Below are 18,653 nucleotides of genomic sequence, written 5' to 3' on the forward strand. Positions count from 1 at the left end.
CATTGTGCGTGAAATGAATGGTTTTGAAATTTCATTAAAAAGTAATAGGTTTCTGTGTACCGCCACGTTAGATAACAGAAACTTGGCGATTTGACATGCCTCTCGTTGAAATTTCTCGCTCTCTTGATCTCTCACAGGTCTGTGGCCACTGGCAACTGGGATATGGGCTGTTTCTACAAATATCCCAGTCATTAAAGGAAAATAAATAAATAAAATAATTAATTCAGTATGTGTATGCATGTGTTGGCACAGATAGCACACACAGACAATGCATGTGAGAGGTGAAGGGATGGTGTGGATTGGGGGGTTGTTGCTTCACAGCCCATGACCTCCTCAGAAAAGGTCCCTGATGGCCAGAGAATTAGTTTCATTTAGTGCACCGTATTAACCAACACATTGTAGGTTTAACTGACTTTTGCATACGTACATTGTGTCACTGGGTTCTTCTTTATTAAGAACTGTAGTCTTCAGATAAAGTAAACAAGCTGCTGGATATTTTGACATCTCCACTTTGAGCTGTCATGCATAGGCCAAAATGTTTAAATCCATCCAGACTTCAGAGTACATTCTCATTCTGATGCAGCAGAGAGACAGTGAGAGGGTCACAATTTGCATAAGTGCAGGATACCATCTGATTTGGTAGTAAAAGTATCCCTGTGTCCTGTAACCAGATGCAGAAAAGAACATCTGTGGATTTTCATTTTACACTTTGAAAGCCTCATAGTGGGAGGCGCAAATACCCACACACAACACAGACGTTTTTTTTTTTTTGGTTCTGTAAAACAGACACATGGAATGCACTGCCATTTTCAGAATTCCTATGATTTTTCTAAAGCCTGACAGATCAAAAATAAAATACACACTAGTGGTAAAAAAAAGAAGAACATAACCATTATTTTATTTGCCTCCATTTTGTGATCGCAATCCTCACCAGTTAAATAAAATCAGTTCCAACCTGCCTCAAGGCCTGCACACCATGGCCTTTTGTGGAAAAATACAAAAACCGGGAGCTCAGGCTGCTACATACAGGAGTAAAAATCTTGTCCAAGATGTTATGCAAGCTCATGGATCCTAATAAGATATGCAATATGGATGCGATATGGGTAACAAGCAACATCCAGCACTGAAAATCAATCACAAATATAGCAGAATAAGGTTAAAAACCACTGAAGCTCATAGGCCCATATTTCAGGACTAGAAAATAGAATCAGTGCTTCCATAACTCTTTAAAAAAGCTAATAATCCCTTGTTTGGGTCGTTTACCCTTCAAAGTGAAAGCTTGCATGTGCCCGATTGTCTGTTCAGGAGGTTATGGGTGAAGTGCACTTTCCATCTCAAACTCAGTTATCATGGTGTGTTGTGAAGGACACAGAATAAACTGGGTATTTTGTTTTCTTGTAAAAAACAAAATTGTTACACCATTCCCCTCTTACTGGTTCAGTTTTCTAGAGCACTTCTAAAAAGAAATATTACAGTTGTGGTTAAACTCTAATTTCCTCTACTTCAAAAACTCGCTACGTGCTGCACAACGCATCTGACTGAGCTAGTGCCATTTTTCTGGCAACCGCTTTGCAGCAGCCAAAGACTAATCAATCCCAACGCAGTAAAAAGAGGTAGATCCTCGCAGCGCAGATTTCCAAACGCTTTGAACCCATTCCACTGACGACCGCTGGACACCGAGGTTGACCCCTGTCAAAATGTGCTCATGCTGTAGTTGTTGCATCTATGAACTGCTTTTCAACAGCCCCACTGGAGTGCGGACGGCTTTTCTTGTAGCAGGAAGTTACCTCAGCTACTGTGTGAATGAGGGAAACTGTACAAGCCCAAAGCCAAGGGAGGCCATTTGTTCCTCATTAACGAGGAACCAGTGGGTCCAGGCGAGCAAGTGATTTGTCATAGTTGTCACAAGCAGGTGATCGGCCGGGGCAGATTGTTGGCAGAGGTTGCCGTCTGTGGCCAGGCCCAGTCGATCGAGATCACGCTGATGAATACAGGCTACAGAGAAACCCCCTGGAAAAACAGCATGTTTCTCCTCCGTTAGGCTGATTAGCCAGGGCCGGAGTAAACACAGTCTTTGTAGACTTCATCTCCAGGGGCGCACGTTTTTGTGAATTCAGCTACAGCGAGCTCCCTCTCTTGGTGACCAAAGCGTTCTTCACGGAAGCGTGCCGACTGAGGTAGTTGCTAGAATTTCATCAAGGCATCCTAATCTTGGACTATTAGCAAACCTTCAATATCCTTAAAACCATTAGCCAGTACCAAGTTCTCAGTGTGACATTTAATGTAACTCAGTGGCAGCAAAAATAAAACCAGACAGGTTTGCTCATTGAAGTGGAAGTAGTTCATTATTGAAATCTTATTTATAAATAAAGTTAAAGAAATTCTAATTCTTACATATAGATTAAAAATATTTTAATCAGAAATGAGTCTTAATTAAAGGCAAACAAACAAGACAAATATGAATGTGTCATGAGCCTGTATTCGATAAATGTACTGCAATCCAACAGGACTCCATTTGGCAACAGATAATAATGCCTGATTAAAATTTTAATGTCTTTCCATTTCCAGGCTAATTTAAAACCCAGTCCCGTCTCAAAGTGTCCCGGTGAACATGGAGCTGTACGGTCACACTACCTATGAACATCATTATAAACCTAGCTGCTGCGAAGAAGACAAAGCTCCCCTTTAACCGTCATCAATTTCCCTCTTTTTCCCCCTGATACATCTGAAATATTTATACTCAAAATGCGAGGCAGTTCAGTTCACCAAAAACCTGACCAATGCAGCACACCTTAAATGCGACACCACGCCTGACACAGAAGGACTCCGAGATATTGGCAACCAGTTTCAGACCAGGCTCTGAACTTGCTTATTAACTTGGCCCTTGAAAGGAATAATGGCTTTTACTAGGTGCTTCTGTGTATCGGGTGGCAGTGACAGGGGAATGCTGGGCTCCCCTGCTCAGGTATGCAGAAGTCCCAAGAATGACCCCAGCAGGGAACGGGCGGCCAGCTGGCTGGTGAAACTGGATCTACCATCACACAATAGACACCACTTGGGAAAGAAGATAATGAGCTTTGAATTGGGTGACCAGGTAAACCCTTCAGACCCCAAGGATGGGACAGGAGCAGACTGCAGCCTAGCTGAATCCTTGATGCTGCCATCGTAGTCGGCCACATTCTTTGGCGAGATCTCGATAAGATCACGTTTCTAACCGACATACTTAATTGACGTTAAAGGAAAACAAATGTATGTGTGTAATTGGACCAGATTGGTCGCATTTAATGGTGTCCTGAACTAGAACAATGAACATACTACTCTGTGCCAAGTACAAGTAAAGAAGAAATTTAATAGAAATACAAAAAGCCATTCGCAGTGCCTCCAGATCTAATGAATATATACTTTGTTGCACGGTAACTGCCCTATTTTGACACAATTATATTTCCTTCACATTCAATTCCATGCCACCATTACATTAGTAGGTGACATGGGCGGGGTGTGACGGGCAATATATCACTTAATTGATTAATCATATTATTCTTTCTATGATCACGGTTGTCTTTTTACTTCTGAAGTATGTTTTCTTGCTTCCATATTTTGTTGTATCACCTTTCTTTTTGTATAATTGGTTTATTGGGTTTAGATTGATTAATTGTTTTTCTTTCCAAGCGAATGCCACCAGCCCACATTCCCACCTGGACTCACCTGCACGTTCTCTCCTAATTACCTTCACCTGCACCCCTGGCTCATTTCAGTATTTAAGATACAGTCATTCAGGGCACAAACTGATCAAGAGACACCACTGCTTGACAAGTCGTATGGATGAACAAGAAGAGGTAAAGCCAGGGCTGGACAGGGGGAACGTAGAAACTATTGTGGAGACAGATAGACTTTTTCCTTTTTTAAACTTGGTGGATTATAAACAGTGCAAGCGGAGATCCTGAACCCCGAGACGGTGACAACATACGCAAAGGACATGGCAGCAGAGCATTGACGGCACGGGCTTCGAGCGGCTACGTCTATGGGTTCTTGTTGATTGCGTATGCAGTGGGGTTGCAGTAAGCGTGAGCGCACCGAGTAAAATTGAAGAGACTTTAAATACGGCAATTAAGAGCCACAGGCATTTGCACTTTTTGGAACTGGCTATATTTTGAACTTCGTCTGTATTACAGCGAGGAGACATGGATCTCCTATTTACCTCCTCCCCCTGGCATTCTCTGAACTGAACTGCACCTGGAGAAAGAGAAAATATTATTGTGGATTAGACACTAAATTTGCAGCGAGAAACCAACATTAAATAATGAGGTTCCGCTGACACTGGGTCAATTGAAGAAGCCGCACTGAGGCAGATTGAAACCGGGGCTGTAGCTTGTTTTCTATATTAACTATCCTGTTTGTTTTCCAGCCTGCCAGTGTCCGTTTGGCCAACGGCGCGCTGGCTGGGCTCCTGGGAAGAGAGAGCACGAGAGACCCACCTCACTTACCTGTGCGGGTCGAGCGCTGATCGCACCTGTGAAAGAAAGGGGAAGAAAGAGTTATTAGTGTCCTTGTGTGTTTGTGTTAGGTGTATGGAAATGGTAGTTTTATAATATTTTACGTTTCCTTTTCTTATTTTCTCTGTTATATATTTGGGTAGGGATTTTAGTGTTAAGTGCAGAGGGATTAAAGGCAGTTTTAGCTAGGTTTTATTTATAATTAATTTTTACATTTTCTTCTGTACAACTTATGATATCCAGGACAGTCTTCGTGCCCTGACTGGAATTTCATTTAATAAACTTTGTTATTCCTTTTACCTGTGCATGTGGAGATTGGCTTGGGGTCCTGTCCAGCCTGCCTAGGAGAGAGAGTGGGTAGTTCCTCTCTCGTAAATCAAAGGAGGTGGCCTTGTCTTGTAGTGTGTCGCCCCTATTTACCCACTAGGCGGTGACCGTGGCACCACGGTCTTTTGTTTTTTTTAGTTTTTTGTTTCCATCATTTAAGGTTGAAGTTAATAATTGAAGACAACCTCCAGAACTTGACTGCATAAGAAAAATAAACTCTGCAGACCACTTTTACCCGCATGTCTGACGTCTCTCTTGACATGTCTGGGCATGGGCTGAAGGAACCCATTCGCTAATTTTCTTTCTTCTCAAATGTCCTCTTATTTTAAAACAGTCAAGCTAAAACATAGCTTAAGGAACAGTGCCCTCGGGGGTTTACCATGCTAAAAAAATAAAACCCCCAAAAGTCATTACCCTCCTCTATAAACGCAAAGAAACGAAAATCGAAGAGCGTGTAATGAAAAAGCAGAAACTTACATTAGATAAACATCAGCTTGCCATTTACTGTGTATCGTCCTGCTTATGTCAGCAGCCACTGGTTCACAGAGGAGTATGTTCAATGTAAAATCTTTCAAAAGCTGTGCGTGTTTACCGATGGAGATACAATCTGACCATTATTCTGGAGCGCGGTTACTTTTAATCGGTCTTACAGCCGTGTGATCTGACGAGCACCAGCTTTGAGCTCCGAGCCCATTTAACCTTTGTGTAAACACTACGTTCTGCAAGTGCAATCCTGGCTATTTAAAGAAACTGAGTTGAAGTACGATTCCCCCCGGCCAAAACTAAATATGCTCTACGTTTGTTGATAATCAATGCTTTCAACTTCAGAGAAAATGCCCAGCCCGGTGCCTGATCTGAACACATTGCTTCAAACATGTGGCTCTTTCCATATTCCATATCGGGGCTACCAGATCGTGTAGGATGTGGTATGAGAGGTTTAAATATTGGCAGTTAACACATACCCAAACGATATTTTATATCTTTATTCTGAACTGCAAAACTATATTATGGGGTGGGGGGGAGGTAATGACCTTGTACTACAGACACAAAATTCAGTAAGTTTTAGATTTAGATGTCTGAAACAGCAAGAGACCATGTACCAAATCTAAATAACCATCCCAAAGACATGTAGGTTGTTCCTGTACGTTCTCCTCCAGGGTTGGTCTTGGCCGTGTCCTGGAGATGAATCCCCAAACTCCTGAATCCTCAAGAACAACCCTGGTTGGATGGTAACCAAAACATGGAGAGAGGCCTGGATATTTTGTTGGTGAAGCCCAGTCTCTGTTTTACAAGATGTGCATCTAAGGCCATTCGAACACCTAAATGACATTCTGGGGGCGTCAATTATTAACGAGCCTCTTTATTGCTTACTCATGCCCAGTTGACACTGAAATGTACAGTAATTGCTCGTTATTATTATTATTATTATTATTTTTATTATTATTTTTTTTTTTCTTGGCAGACGCCCTTATCCAGGGCGACTTACAACATAAGTGCAAAAATACAGAGAAGTACAAGGCATCAATCATTACAAGTTCAACTTAGCTAAAACATAACAATTCAAAATACATTTTACAGATTCCAATTTACAATTTACACAAGTACAGTAAGAGACTTCCTACATCCTGGACAGTGAAAGCTAAGTGCTGTCAAGATGTAGGGTTACAGACTAGGGCTACAGGAAAGGGAGCAAGGAGGAAAACAATCAAGAACGCGAGGAGCATAATAAGCTGAAGTGCTATCTAGCAGGGATAGAGGACTAATATTACAAGTGCTGTCGGAAGAGATGCGTCTTGAGAAAGCGCCGGAATGAGGTCAAGTACTCTGCTGTTTTGACTTCGGTGGGCAGGTCGTTCCACCATTTAGGGTTCAGGGATGAGAAGGAGCGGCTCTGGAGGAGGGAGAGTGGAGAGGAAGCAGAGTTAGCCTTCTGGCACTGGAGGAGCGCAGTGGTCTGGAGGGGATGTATGGAGAGACGAGTGACTGAAGGTAGCTTGGTGCAGTGTGGTCGAGACAGTGGTAGGTGAGGGTCAAAGTCTTGAACTGAATGTGTGCCGCTATCGGGAGCCAGTGGAGGGAGCGGAGCAGTGGAGTAGCATGTGCGAATCGGGGCAGAGAGAATATCAGATGAGCTGCAGAGTTCTGGATGAGCTGGAGTGGGCGGGTAGTGGATGCAGGCAGGCCGGCCAGGAGGGAGTTGCAGTAGTCCAGGCGGGAGAGGACCAGTGACTGGACGAGTAGCTGAGTCGAGTAGTCGGTGAGGAAGGGACGGATCCGGCATATGTTGCTCAGGAAGAATCTGCAGGTACGCGTCAGCGTGGTGATGTGCTGGGAGAAGGAGAGTGCAGGATCGAGGGTGACTCCTAGATTTTTAGTGGAAGAAGAAGGAGAGAGTGTGGTGGATTCCAAGGGGATCGAGATGGGGAGGTCAGCAGAAGGTGAGGAAGAGTGGGGGAAAAAGAGGAGATCTGATTTGGAGAAGTTGAGCTTGAGGTGGTGCGAGTGCATCCAGGCGGAAATGGCTGACAAGCAGGAAGAGATGCGTGAGGGGATGAGAGGGTCAGAAGAGGGAAAAGACAGGAAGATCTGGGCATCATCAGCGTAGAAGTGGTAGGAGAAACCATGGGAAGCGATGAGGGGGCCCAGGGAGCGAGTGTAGAGTGAGAACAGGAGCGGGCCCAGGACGGAGCCTTGGGGAATACTTGTGAGGAGAGGTTGAGGGGTGGATGAGGAGCCTCGCCATGTCACTTGCTAGGACCGGTCGCTGAGGTAGGAGGAGAACCAGGTGAGAGCAGTCCCAGAGATCCCAAGTTCAGCGAGGCAGGAGAGGAGGATGGAGTGATCGACGGTGTCAAATGCTGCAGAGAGGTCAAGGAGGATGAGGACTGAGTGAGTCAGTGACAGCCAGGAGAGCCGTTTCAGTGGAGTGAGCTGTGCAGAAGCCGGATTGCAGAGGATCAAGGAGTGAGTGTTGGGACAGAAAGTCCAAGAGCTGACGGTAGACCGCCCGCTCGAGAGTCTTGGAGAGGAAGGGAAGTAGGGAGACAGGGCGGTAGTTCTGAGGAGAGGTGGCATCAAGGGTTGGTTTCTTGAGCAGTGGGATGACAGCAGCTTGTTTAAATGCAGAGGGGAAACAGCCAGAGAGGATTGAGGAGTTGAGGAGGGAGGAGATGAAGGGGAGAAGATCAGGAGCGGTTGCTTGGAAGAGACGAGAAGGGAGAGGGTCCAGGTCGCATGTTGTGGGTTTGTGACGTTCGTTGTCTCTGGCGGTAATTGAAGCTGACGGGACAGGACGGGACACCAGAAAAGACAACTTGGCTGAGATCACGTACGGATGTCCTCTGTGGCCGACCAGCAGAGAGTCTGTTTTATAGAAAAGTCTGGGCGCCCATTAGTGTGGGCAAAAGGCAGAAACCATTGGTGTACGTTTCATCAAAACATTGGATGTCAGTATAATATGATTGAGGAATCTGAGCTTTACACACAGTAGTAATGTAGTACAGTAGATAAGGAACCTTTTTTTTTCCACATCAGTTTGAAGGAAACTTGATCCATGCTTAGGAAATACATAAGTGTGTATTGTAGAGCTTTTTCCTTTTTCTTTTCATCATTGAGAATGTGTACCCAATATTTGCGACTCGAGTACTTGGGAAAAGACACAAAACAAGAGCAAGTGACAATGACGATAAATGAAAGAGACCGTTTATTGATACCCCAGGAACGCCAATAAATAAATAAGCACCCCAGTTCACTAAACAGACTTCTTCTAAGAGGACGGCTTAGGAACAGCGCTCTCAAGCTGTGAGGCACTCAGGCCCCATTTGAGGAGTGAAATCCAAACCCCACCGATTACCGGAGGGAGGAGGAGAACAAGGCCTGGCTGTGTCTGAACTACAGAGCGTGCTCGGGTTCAGCCCTTTAATAAGGGAGAGGTAAATAGGAGGCTCCTCATTTATTCATAAGGCCAATAGAAACAGGGCGCTGCATGAGAGAAAAATGGTCGATTATTTATTTAAAGCTTTGTTTCCCAGACATAAACTCATTTTTTTGTTTAAATGAGACAGCCCTCTAATTTCATTACAGTAAGACCTCGTTTGTCTTGGTCTCGTTAGGCCATGGTTGAGAAGCATGCCCTGGGAACACAGCGCGAGGTGGGGTACATCTGTCCCGGAGAAAAGGAAAATTAAGTTAAAGACACAACCTACAAATGAGAATAACTTGTTTTTTGAGAAATTGATTATTATTTAAACCGTCCATGTTGAAGGTTAACACATCTGTCGTTGGTTGCAATTATTTCTTCTGCATTGCTTGTCAGTTGTGGCTTTTAATTACAGCAAATGAAAACAGAATTCATTAATTAATTACCCTAGACATGGTAATGGATTGATTTTGGGTCTGTTAACCGGAGGCGATTTCCCCTCCGCAGGTTCAACTAGCTTTGTGAGTGCACTGATGTTCACATAGATTCAGACTCAACACACAGATCAACACTCAACACAACCACGATGCAATCACTCTGGATATAATCTAGCTGTCAACAGGATGTTAAATGCACTGCACAGATAGTTTCACTCCAAGGACACTGGGGGCTGGTTTCACAGACACAAATTAACACTAGTCATGGACTACTCTGTTATTTTATGTAGAGTAATCCTAAACTAGTGCTCAAGCTCAACCACAGAAGTTAAGATTAAATTCATATAGGACTGATATATTTCACTCCCCCAAAATCCCTGTTCATGGTACATACCTGATTAAAGTTAAGCTGCCAGGGAGTAGATCCTCTCCAGGGGGTTCTTCTGTGAAAACTAACAAAAAGGGATTTCCTGTTAATCTCTGCTGCTGCTTTGGTTTTGCTGCAGGTGCAAATCACACTGCTGTTTGCTTAATTGATCAATTTGCTTGTAATGTGGAGAAGCTGTTTACACTTTTTTTGTAGTCAAAGGAAAAACAAAATGCCACCTTCTTATATTATTGATGGAAAGGAACAACACTTAGACAAAATGCTAAAACATCCAATCAAATAAAATGTAAACCTGTAAACTACAGATTCATCTAATTTAATTATTTTCTCCTCCAAGGAATGTTTCACGCACAAATCCCTGTCAGGACATTCAGACACAAATGCCCTGCCCTTTCGCTGGGTAGAGTGCACTCAATCCCCCAGGCTTTTGGGCCTACGTGTTTGGACTGGTGTCACCCTGCTTTTCGTCCGAGCAAAGGAAAAATCTGACTTTACATGAATAAGTTGTCAAAACTAATTAGAACCCTATTGGGGAAAGACTGTTCTCCTTTTGTCTTCAGAGAGAAAGTTTTCAATGTATGGTTACTGCACTTCTTGCATTTACTGTATTTTGAAAAATGTGATAAAGGCTGTGATAACTGCAATGTATTTATTAGTCAGGGCTGTCTATGAAATAAATACTATTCATAATTTAGAGACAATCTTGCAGGAAATTCCATTTTAGCTGGTGGTCTGGAGTTTGTTTATGGTTGGTGGTCTCCAGTTTAGTCTGACCTCCTCTGACACGATGACCTTTTCTTGTTTTAAGTGTCAAGTGAAATAATAATATGTCAAGAGAACGGAAACTTTAGCTACAAATTCACCTGTTTCTGCTCCCCTGTGGATCTCTGTTTCGTTGCTCATTGTATTCTTTTATGGGGGAGCAAACTGTTTTGTTGGAGATTTTGCTATGATTGCCAACCATTCTGGAGCAATTTGGAGATACACACTCAACATTCAAACGTTTCTGGATCATTAAAACACTAAACTGGCATCCATAATATAGTTTCAAACCTAAAACTCTTTAAAGATGGAAAAGTTTCCTCTGTTTTCTCTTCTGTTCCTATTGTATAAAAACGATAATTTAAAATTTCTGTTATGGCAGAATACAGTTTTTTTTCCTGGCATGTCAATTCATTCTGTTGGTACTGAGAGTGACATATACATGTGATTGTTTTCCCTATGAGAAGATTTTGGACAATTAGCAACATGAGGTGAGTTAAAATACAACATAAACATGTTCCCCTAGCAATCACAGTAAATAACTCTGACTGTTATATTAGAAAGCACCCCTCACAGGAAAAATCCTGCGGTTCCTGAGGCAGTAGATTAAACCGCAGAATACATTTTAGGTTGACCCCTTTTCTGACCACATGGCAGCGATTGATATATGAACAAACATATATGTCGGCACTGACAGTCCAGCCCCTGAGGCCCAGTCAGTGTCCTGTACAGTAACTCCTGGTTAGAAACACGCTGACCCCATTTCCTCACTGTTGTCTGGTGTCTGTTTACCTGTCCTGCAGACCTGGGAAATGTGTTTATGCATGAAGTAGCCATGATTTAATATAAACCTCTGTGCACGATACTGTATACTGCTGAGTTTATTACCTGGGCTACTCTTTTCTCAGATTATGACAGCGATTAAGAGGTCTTTATTGACAACCAACAAACATGTAATGTCTCCGTGCAACTGAGCCTCTTGGACTGCAGGACCCCCCAGGCTAGTTGGGAAGAAAAGGGTCTAATGGAGAAGCCTATAAATCCCAAACCCTCTTTTTGATCCTTATGTTTGATCCTTATCTTTCCGTGCAGTTTTGAGAGCCCAGTGACTGAAACCCTGCCGTGCTTTTGTTCAGCTCAGGGATTGACAGTGTAGTCTGTCATTAAAACCTCCATAAGATGAATACACTCAAACTCATTTAAAACAAGACCTGTATTTATATTAACTAATATGATTTTTGAGTTTTGAAACCGTGAAAGAGTTAAGAGAAAACAACTTCCACCCTGCCGCAGCACTCTCTCTATCGCAGACTGAAGGACCCCGCTGTGAAGTATATGCTTCATTTCTTAATAAGATTTCCTCGGGGAAGGATAAGACATAATTGTGTTCAGGTGACTCGATGCGAACTGTACAGAGGCCTGCTGTCCCTCACGCAGTGGGCTGAATGAACAGATGGAAAAGAGGCACGTATGTATATTTGAAATCGGGTTTCTACTTTTGTTCTTACCACATTTGTTCTCTTTAACTTTAATGACCCGTGTCTGAGCACTTCAGCAGAACTGAACAAAACTTGATCCTCTTTCTTTCCTTTGCAAGTGACGGAAACTTTAAAGGATCGAGTGCCACGCCTCTGGTAAACACCCTCATGCACAGGAATGGTGTGCAACCCATGCAGATTTTCTCTTTGTCCAACTGGAATTTCAAATACATGCAAAAGAAATCAAATAAAAGCATGCACATATATTTGCTATGACAACAAACTGTGATGAAGCAAACCGTGACCTCTATGCAGGACTGTGGCGAGAAAACACCTTCCAAACAGCTGAGTTTCCACGGACAAGGGCATGTGAATTACCTTGGGGAACAAACTACCCCCCCAAAAAAGTATTCCAAATGTGTGAGACTTGGCCCTTATACATGAAATATCATGTTTCTCCCATCATTGTTGCGTATGTTTCTGAGAAAGCCACAGTGTTTAACACACATTATTTGGCCTCATTCAGAGACCCGAGGTCTGTCTGGACGACAGGATCTAATGAGAGAATTACAAGAAGGATTAGTGCAGATCTCGTGGGTCGTTTAGAGAGATGCATTGGAGACCAGCTTAAACTCTCCCATAATCTCAGACCATTACAGAGACGAATAGCAGCCCTAGGGCTCTAACAATGAGCAAGGTTCAGCTCTTACGTATGCATGTATGTATTTATTTGTTATTAATTATTTAACTAAGGATTTAAGGAATTAATAGGTTATTCAACATCAATGTAAAAGGTCAATTAAGAAAATGTAATGGTTCTTAATACAAATATTCATGATACAATGTATATATATATATTCATCGAATGTCTCAGAAAACAGCTAGATTTGGTTTTATTGTAGTTTTAAATCCATTCAAAACATTCAAAAAGCATCTGATACACTTTCAGAATCTGGGCTCTTAAACTTACCTAAAGACGCCGAAGACAGCAGAGAAACAAAGCGTGTGCATAAAGGGGTCCCTATTGGGCCAAACCTTCTGAGAGCTTAAATATCCTTTGCTCTTTGTAAAGAGAAACATTTCTATTTTCAAATGCTTTTCACTAATGAATGTAAAGAGTAATGTCTGTAAAATGGTGGTTTGTACTGTGCCACATTATTTTAAAAGCTGCTTTTAAATGCTATCCCCATATTTCTGCAGTGCTGTGGAACAGAGCTAGGGAACTGCGATCATGTACAATAAACACTGCGGCACAATTTTCTCGGGGTGTCAACCACACTGTTTGGAGATACTCCTCTGAAATGGTGGTCTAGAACTGGTTGGTTCTCAGTCCTGGATATTACAAATCACCTTAATGTTTTTTTCTTCCATTCAATCAACAGCTCTCAGTCGTCGACGGTGCCTGAAAGGTTTACATGGGTGTAGCAGGGGGAAAAAGTGCCGAGTGAGGGAGATTCCTGCTGTGTGTGAAAACAAACAGAAATCTTAGGAGCTGGAAAGAGCCGGGTGGAAAACCACTTGTGGCAATCGGCAGCAGAGCAGAGAAGCTCTGCACAAATTAAAACCTGGCAATCGGGGATAGGAAACACAAGCAGCCCGTTTCATTTCAATTCAGAAATTTCAGCAGGCTGTCCATCGTCCTCTTATCTCGAGTGCTTCAGCTCGGCGGAGGCTCCAAGTCATACCTAAAACTGGCAGGGACCCTCGGAGAAGCCTCTGGCATTTGGTGATGCAGGAATCTGAGGCTTTGCTTAATTCTCGTTTGCTCAACTCAAGTCTGATCATCGAGCGTTTTAGCATAGGAATCAAGATACACTTGCACACCCCTCGCAGGTGAAAAACCTTTCTCAGTAAAGCGAGCTGAGCAATATGGCTAAAACTAAGGAGTTACCCTGGTATTCATCATGCAGAAAGTATGGGCAGCAAGGTGTGAAGTCATTTATTGAATGAAAGTAAACCAGACTTGAAGACCAATGCACGAAAACATTCCCTCTAGGATAAGATGCTTGTTTTGCTCCCACAGTAAATCTAGTTTATGTCAAGACCCATACAGAACGTCATGTTTTTCCATTACCTCTTGCGCTTGGAATAAAAGCCGTATCTTTAAGTGGCTTCCTATGACCACACTTCAACTTCCTGATACATTTGGTGCCCATGGATAATAACAGGGTCCATTAGTATGGCTGGTTGGTGTTTTTTTTTTCTTTTTTTCTCTACCTTAGCAACAGTAATCCATGGACCACTTTCTGTGGCGCCAAGCCAGCGGAGATTTGCTGAGACATAACTTGATGTCAATCATGAGAAAGTTATGAACAAAGCAAATAAAGCGCTGGGATGATTACGATCTTCCTGGATATAACCTTTTATCCCAGAGTATCTTAGACCTCTGACAGCAACTGTAAAATAGTAAAAACAAAACTGGCTCAGTGTGCAGAGTGGAATACAATAACCACATAAACCAACGAGCTCAAAAATACCTGTTGCTTTTTCTTTTTTAATTAAAAGTGTGCTTAAAAAAAAAAATACATCCTCTTAAATTAAGTACACAAAACATCATAAAAGGCTATAAGATCGAGAATAGCACCAAGTGTTCTGTGTTTCCCAAACTGATACCTGCGGCCCCCGGAGGCACAGATGCTGACAGGGGTGTTTGAAAGCATGCAAAAATCGAGAGCATTTATTTTGTATAACAATAGCACTTGGGATGCCTTTTAATCACAAAGCTTCAACTCACAGATCTGCAGAAAACATTGCTTTAAGGGAAATTAATTCAGTCCAGTTGGAAGCACAAAAGAAACACACACATCATTAAAAGAGTGGGTGTCTTCAGTGGTAGACGACTTGCTGCTACTGATAAAAAGGGAAATACCCCGTCCCTCCCATTATTACCTGGAAGTCTTAAGATAATATCCACTCAATGTAGATATATATACATAAGGCTAAATAATTATCTGATCGGGGGAACGTCTTTATTCGGGGGAGCTGATACAAGTGTTTGGGAAACACTAGACTTAAAGAATACTCTAAATTGAAAGAAAATTCCACAAAAATAGGTCGACACACAGGTGTCAGGAATATCTTTATGTATCTGTATGTAAATCTAACATGGATAAACAAGTGATGGATTATTTAAAATAGTTATATATGTGGCTTGTACATTACTTTAAATAAATAACTTGCAAAAATACATTTGTTTATAATTTCAAATGTTATACACGGCTTGATTTTAAATATGGCAAAAACTCTTCACAGGAATATATATTAAAACCCCATCTTTTGCAGAGGACATGAAATGCACCAGTAAAATCATTGCACATGTACTTAAATTTGTGTGTGTGTGTGTGTGTGTGTGTGTGTGTCAACAAATGGGATGAAATGGGTACCTGAATGCTGAAAAAAAAAAAACTATATTAAAATAATATAAAACTATATTAAAATAACAGTATTAATAAAATATCGGCATATGGTATCCCACATTTCTCCCAGTCCTTGAAAGAAATCACCAGTATGTAAAATGTCTGCTGTCAGGAAATTGAATACTGCATCAAAGTGAAATTACATTTCTCCTCCTCTGAAATCTGTTTCAGGCTATATTTATCATACCAGTAAGTGCACCAAAGCTATAGTTAAAAATTCATTAAAGTGTTAATGCTTCATCTCGCTGTCTTTTACAAGACTTGCAACCTCAATTAGTGACATCGACTTCTTCTCTTTCCAGACGCTTATTGGTTTAAATGAGTTTGGGAGAATCGCACGTGGGTGTTCCTGAAACGGTTATTTGAATCCAAATCTTTGCCATCTTGAAGATGAAAGAAGATGAAATATTGTAGCTGGCCGAGCCTCAGCCCCCCCGGCCGGCTGAGTTCTCCATTGAGTTTCATAAATCTTTATAGTTCACTGTAACTCTATTCCTCCCAGCCGAATATGTGGCCAGTCATCTGGTAGAACTTCATGTTGAAGGGCCGGTAGAAGTCGCGCAGCCTCTGCACCACCTCGGGGTCGATGTTGGGGTGTGTCCTGCCCTTCGTTTTGCCCAGGCAGTGCGGTTTGCTGCTGCCCTCGGCCTTCTTCAGGCAGGGGAAGCCCTTGGTCTGGTTGAAGTAGAAGTGTTTGTCCGTGATGATCCTCTTGAGGCCCAGGAAGTCCTGGACGCGGCCGAGCTCTCCGGCTGGGTCGCTGATGAGCCGCTCGCCGCTCACAAACAGGATCTGGCCCATGGGGAAGTACTGGAGCCAGTTCTCCAGGTGCTTGGCGTAGATGCCAATCTGGATGGCACTCCAGGACGTGTCGATGAGGCCAGTAGTCCTGTTTTTAAAGGTAAGGCTCTCAAAGGAGGGGATGTCGGGCTTCTTGGACAGTGTCTGAGTGTAGTCGGAGATCGCCCGGGTCACGGGGTCCCGCACCACCACGATCAGCTTGGTGTCCCGTGACATGGCGGAGATCCGGGCCGGTGCCTCCCGGGTCACGAAGTAGCTGGGGGTCTTCTCCATGGTGATCTGGCCCTCCAGGGTCTTGGGCATCAGGTCCCTGAGGAGAGGAGGAAGAGGAGAGAGAGTTAATGGTGGGGCTTTACAGAGACCTGTGTTCAACACTTAATACTTTGACTGGAGTCATTAAACAGGACCATGAAATGACACAAGCCAAGATGATCGATTCAACACAAAACAGCATTGTTAAGACTACATTTCAGTAGTCTGTGATGATGATGTCATATAGATAACCATTTTATATGTCCAACTGTATGGCTAACCCCCCGTTAGGCTGATACAGTTGGCTTTATTGACTGACAAACTGCTGCTTTGCATAATTCGCTTGACTACATCTGCACTAATACTGAAGAGCTGTTTTCCACAGTTAAGGCTAAATATATTGATGTATGTGAACGTAAAGGGAAAAGGAGCTTTTTTCTGTGTGTTTCAGCCGAGCAGCTTAAGACTTTGTTCGGCTTGAAGTGGAGTTCCTGCTTATATTATGTACCTGACTGGCTTAATTCTGGGCTGTTGTAGTGGTTAAAAGATAACCATGAATACCAAAAAAACTAAAACATCAATCAGTCCCGTGGGCAAACAAAATACACAAGTGTGTTCTGATTTTTGACAAGTCTTAAACAATATCTTTTAGTTGGCATCATGATGTTAAATGTTCAGATAAATCCCTACAGAAAGGTTTCTCTTATTAACATCTGATTTTTTTGTTTTTTGTTTTCTGTCTTTGTTACTTTCACTAATGACATTAAATGAGTGCTACACACTTGACACCCACAAACACAGTGTAAGATACAGGACTAACACTGAAAGGCCATTCCCACTTCACTGGCAACGTTAAAATCTAAACTCATAGCAGGTAGTTTAGAAAAAAAGAACAACAGATAACTAATGAGCTTGTTAAAATGAATGAGAGCATAAGCTGGAAATGTATACAAGATTAATTACTTGTATAGGACAGGTGAACCCCTTGCCAAATATAACAAACAAACAAACAAAAAAAGTGCAGTCAGTCTGTTATAAAGAGACACTTTTCCATGGCTCATTATTTTCACCGTTGTGAAGAATTGACCCTCCAGGATATTCAAGCTGATTATCCAAACAATAGTTTCAATTCAGTACAATTTGCAAAGTGCTTCGAGCCACAGTGCTGATGTTAAAAGATGTTTGTGGTGTTGGTAGTATAATTATATTTTAGGGTAAACAAGATGACAGACAGGAAGAAGCAAATGTTGAGCAATTAGGTTTCCACCACATCATTAATAAAGTTTTTAAACAAATAATCCATCCATCCAGACAGTCATTTGTAAATACAGTATAATCCCCAACAGGGTCACATTTATAGTGATTCTAACTAACCCTGAATAATGTATTGCAGTTTAAAAAGATCTAGAGAACTAAAACAATCGCTTTCTGGAGTTAAAAACAAATGACCTTTCGTCCGAGACAAAAGGGGGAGAAAAAAGAAAAACCTGTGAAAATGTCTACGGTCTTAAAATGGTAGAAAGCAGTCCCAGTACGGTTTAACATTCATCAATAATATTACTTTTGGGGGACAATTTATGGTTTTCTGGTGTCAAGGGTATAGTACAAGAAAGGAAACAGACACTCACGTGCACACACACACACATCAGTCACACAAACACACACACACACACACGCAAACACATGCAAAAAGAAAGTGTACTTTGCAGCAGGGCTGTGCACTTTGTTTAGCAGCACACATGAGGCGAGAAGGAGGCTAATTTATTCTGTTGTGAGCCATTCCTTCAGGACACTGACCTGCATCAAGTGAATAAAAGCAGCTTATTAATGATTTACATTCAAATTCTGCTATTTAGTCCCTCTCCACAGACGAGGGCTTTAAAATTCAAAGACTGCAGAACATGCCCTTCAATTATTCATCCGACTACTGGTATTGCTTAAAGCAGGAACACACTTTCGCAAAGTGGCACCCCCTGACAGCACAGTTTACAACACATAAGAAGAGAGTTTATCGACTCCCAACTGATGTAATTCTGCCTAATTAACTGTCTTATTGAAATAAAATGAAAAGAAAACTTTATTCGTACTTGAAAATTAATTTGCGCTACTAATTTCACCCCCCTCCCTCACATATGGCTTTTTAAATATGCACCATTTAACACATGCATGTGTGCCAATAAATCTGTCTATAGCAATAAACACTCAAATCTCCATCACCGAGATGACTTTAGTTTCACGGTTTTTAAAATGGCACTGCACACTTTGAAGGACTGCCACTGTCACCGCTACAACTGTCTCTCTTGACTTTGCGCTCAATAGCAAAAAGAAAAGTCTCTGAAGAAAATGAAGATGACTGAAAGTGGAACACACAAAATACAGA

The 18,653-nt window shown here is 42.2% G+C and overlaps 1 protein-coding gene across 1 annotated transcript in view; it reads right to left on the bottom strand.

Annotated features, from left to right (window-relative positions):
• Positions 1–14,271: 14,271 nt before the first annotated feature.
• LOC136749814 (heparan sulfate glucosamine 3-O-sulfotransferase 3A1) overlaps positions 14,272–18,653 on the bottom strand; it is a 31,681-nt gene continuing 27,299 nt past the window's right edge. Inside the window, exon 2 of the mRNA XM_066704378.1 lies at positions 14,272–16,331. Coding sequence (XP_066560475.1) covers positions 15,710–16,331 — 622 coding nt within the window. The 3' untranslated portion in view covers positions 14,272–15,709. The remainder of the gene's footprint in view (positions 16,332–18,653) is intronic.

The sequence above is a fragment of the Amia ocellicauda genome, chromosome 5, assembly GCF_036373705.1.
Source record: "Amia ocellicauda isolate fAmiCal2 chromosome 5, fAmiCal2.hap1, whole genome shotgun sequence".
Classification (NCBI taxonomy): Eukaryota; Metazoa; Chordata; class Actinopteri; order Amiiformes; family Amiidae; genus Amia; species Amia ocellicauda.